Raw genomic sequence first — 3,031 nt, 5'->3', positions numbered from 1 at the left:
TCTTTCCCTGGAATATCCCAGTCACCTGCAATAGAGCAGGTTCCTAGCACTGTTCTTTCTCAGACACCGGCCCACCTTCTCCTGCTCACAAATTAAGAATCTCTAGAAATTAAGAGCCTTTTCCTTCCTTTAGGACTCCCCTGACTCAATGTGCAGCAGGGACATGCAGACTGGCTGTCTCTCCTGCTAGCCAGCCAAACATTTTAAGCAGAACATCGTATACAGCTAACATCCAGCAAACCAAACAACTACAACGTTCCCCTCACAACCTCTTCCAAAAGACAATTTACCACTGTAAACTTTTTCTTCTGGGATCTACATTGTATCTCTTGTGCTCACTGCCTCACTGGTGCATCGCAAGGTGCAAAAGTATGTGAAAATGCAGGATCACCAAAAGGAATTTTAACAGAGCAGAATTCCACCCCTTTGTAACCAGGTCTCCTTTTGATTTCAGTAGTTACAGTCTGTTACAGAGTCAGGAGTGGTGTCAGGGAACTGCCCCCAAAAGAACTGTCCTGATAATGGGCAGAAGCAGGCAATGTTATCCGCAATCATAATGTTATCAGAAGTTAAAAGGGCTTTATTCCTTTCTTTAAGCACTGATTTCTGTCTTATCTGTCACACATCACATACCCACTTAGATCAGATCTGCTGCTGCCCCTGCCAAAAGTTAGGATTAAGGTTGGTGCTGAACTCTGATTGATGTTTTCGAGTGTTCTTTCTTGCTGAATCAATGTTTGTAAAGTGGGGATTGCTAGAATTCAGTCTTTGTCTCACTACAGCAGTTTTCCAGGGGCAGCAAAGTACTTTGGTATACATATTCCCAAGAAAAAGGCTGAAGAAATGTGCAGCAATTCTTCCGAGCTTTAAGAAAATGGTATCATCTGCTGGGCAAGTCCTACCTTTTTGGTGAAAACTTCTCATATTGAAAAATTTTCCTTTAATATAGAACATCCTTTGTGATGGATCATTTCAAATGGCTTCTTAAGCCCTCAGGAGCGCTCCAGAAACAGTAGCAAAACACCCCGCTTTCTCTTCCAACAGCAGTCGGGATTGCTGACAGCTCAGGCAAAAGCCTGCTTGATACTGAAGGCTCTCTTTGAGGGCTAGTAACCCTCGTACTAAGAGACCTGCTGAGACTTTGCATGTCACTCTAAGGAATGCCAAGTTCGACAGGAAGCCTGTCAACTGTACTACCTTGGGCCCCCTCGAGAAATTTCTTCATTTATGCCCAGCTACGTAATCTAGTATTTTGACAAATACAAGACAAAGGGAAAACATTATTCTTATCTGGCTGACAAGAAAAAAAAATCAAAAGGACATTTTTTACTAAGATGATTCTTATCAATTCTGAAGTTTTGCCACCTGTATCAACATGAATATCTAAAAACAAAGTGGAAAACAAAGTATTTGAAAGCATGTAAATAGAAACGCATGACAACTTCAAAAGGCAACAGGATGATTCTAATCTGAACACAAACAAACAAAACCTAAGGATCTGAAATTAAAACAGACATCATGTGCTCTGATGTCAATCCCTGGCAGAGGATAAAAACCCAAGCAGACAGAAACACACCAGAAAAATACAAAACCTGGACAATTTAAAGATCCACTGGAAAGATCATACTCAACGCATTATGGTGAGCTGCCACACATGCAGATAATAGCAAAGTACATCCTTCTGTTAAGACCTTTATTCTTTTCCACTTATTTTACTTTGCTTGCAACAGATGCCCAAGTATTAACATGCACTAACAAAGCTTATGAGGTTTATATAGAAATAGGGGGCTTATAAAAGGGGCTTATAAAGAAACAGGCTTGCTATCTTGTCCCTTGCAGTGGAAAGATGGAATATCTGGAATAAAATACACTTCTCAAACTTACAAATGTAATCTCTTCTCATGAATATCATCAGCCCAGTGTCTTTCACAGTATTTTGCCAGATATTATACACTTAGGAAAATAAAAGATTACCTTTTTACTTCTTGAACATAGTCTGCATTTCTGTCCAACAGGTGAGTTACTGAGTCTTTGATTGCTTCATGTTTGAAAGATGAAGCTGTTCCAAAAACAGTAACATTGGGAATAGTTGAACAGAGCTGAGCAACAGCTTGACCCTGCAAACACATTATTATGTTAGTTCACCGGCACGGAAATTGGTTGACAGACTTTGCAGCTGCCAGTTCACTCATGACACAGCAAAATCCAAGCCCAGCATGTGCAAGGACTTCCCCGACTATTTATTGCTGGTGCAATGCAGTTCAGCCACATGAAAAAAAAAGTACTGAAATCAAAAGGATATTCTGAAGACAAAGCAACTGCAGGAATAAAAGAAAACTGATGTATCAAGAATTGTATTGGAGAAGAGTCATTCTCGATCTTTTAACAGAAGCAGTGTAATTTAAGGGAAATGGCATTTACAAGGACCACCAAAAATTACTCAGGGAGTGCTAGGGAAATTTTCTCATTTTCTACTTGCATCCTACATGCATTTTCCTCAGAGCCCTTGAGTAACATCAGCAGTCCTCCTTGCACTGCGTACCTCAGAATAGTGCTGACTGCTTCTGCGCCGATTCAAGCCCTCTCTGCTCACAGGGAAGTTCTTGCAGCACCTGATGCCAGAACAGAATTTCTGGCGGTAATGTCAAAGTACCTGGCTCCTCTGGTGCTCAGATACAGCTTTTATGCTTCAGGTTTTTGCAGCCCTAATACAGAAGGTCTGGTGCATTCAGTCCCAGGACAGCATAAAGTCTACCATTCCTAAGCGACCACATTTTGTTATGGTTTCAGTGGGAGACAGCAAGACAATGTAACAAATGCTGCACAGTAAAGCAAATCTGGCTGACCTCTTCTAAATAACAATACTTATTACTGATTATTCAAAATGCAGGAACAGCCTTGAGTCACACCAACAGGTCTGCACAGGCCAGTGCCCCAACCTCAAAACTGATCAACAGCAAAGGATAAAATGGCCCAGAGCACATACAGGGCAGTCGTCCTCCTCATATATCCCTTCTGCATCTGGGCAGGA

The 3,031-nt window shown here is 41.3% G+C and overlaps 1 protein-coding gene across 1 annotated transcript in view; it reads right to left on the bottom strand.

Annotated features, from left to right (window-relative positions):
- The window catches only part of VAT1L (vesicle amine transport 1-like), a 53,224-nt gene that overhangs the window by 34,502 nt on the left and 15,691 nt on the right, over nucleotides 1-3,031 (bottom strand). Inside the window, exon 4 of the mRNA XM_010135093.1 lies at nucleotides 1,975-2,117. Coding sequence (XP_010133395.1) covers nucleotides 1,975-2,117 — 143 coding nt within the window. The remainder of the gene's footprint in view (nucleotides 1-1,974; nucleotides 2,118-3,031) is intronic.

The sequence above is a fragment of the Buceros rhinoceros genome, unplaced genomic scaffold (genome assembly GCF_000710305.1).
Source record: "Buceros rhinoceros silvestris isolate BGI_N320 unplaced genomic scaffold, ASM71030v1 scaffold17514, whole genome shotgun sequence".
Taxonomy (NCBI): Eukaryota; Metazoa; Chordata; class Aves; order Bucerotiformes; family Bucerotidae; genus Buceros; species Buceros rhinoceros.
This window is presented reverse-complemented; position numbering and strand designations above follow the sequence as displayed.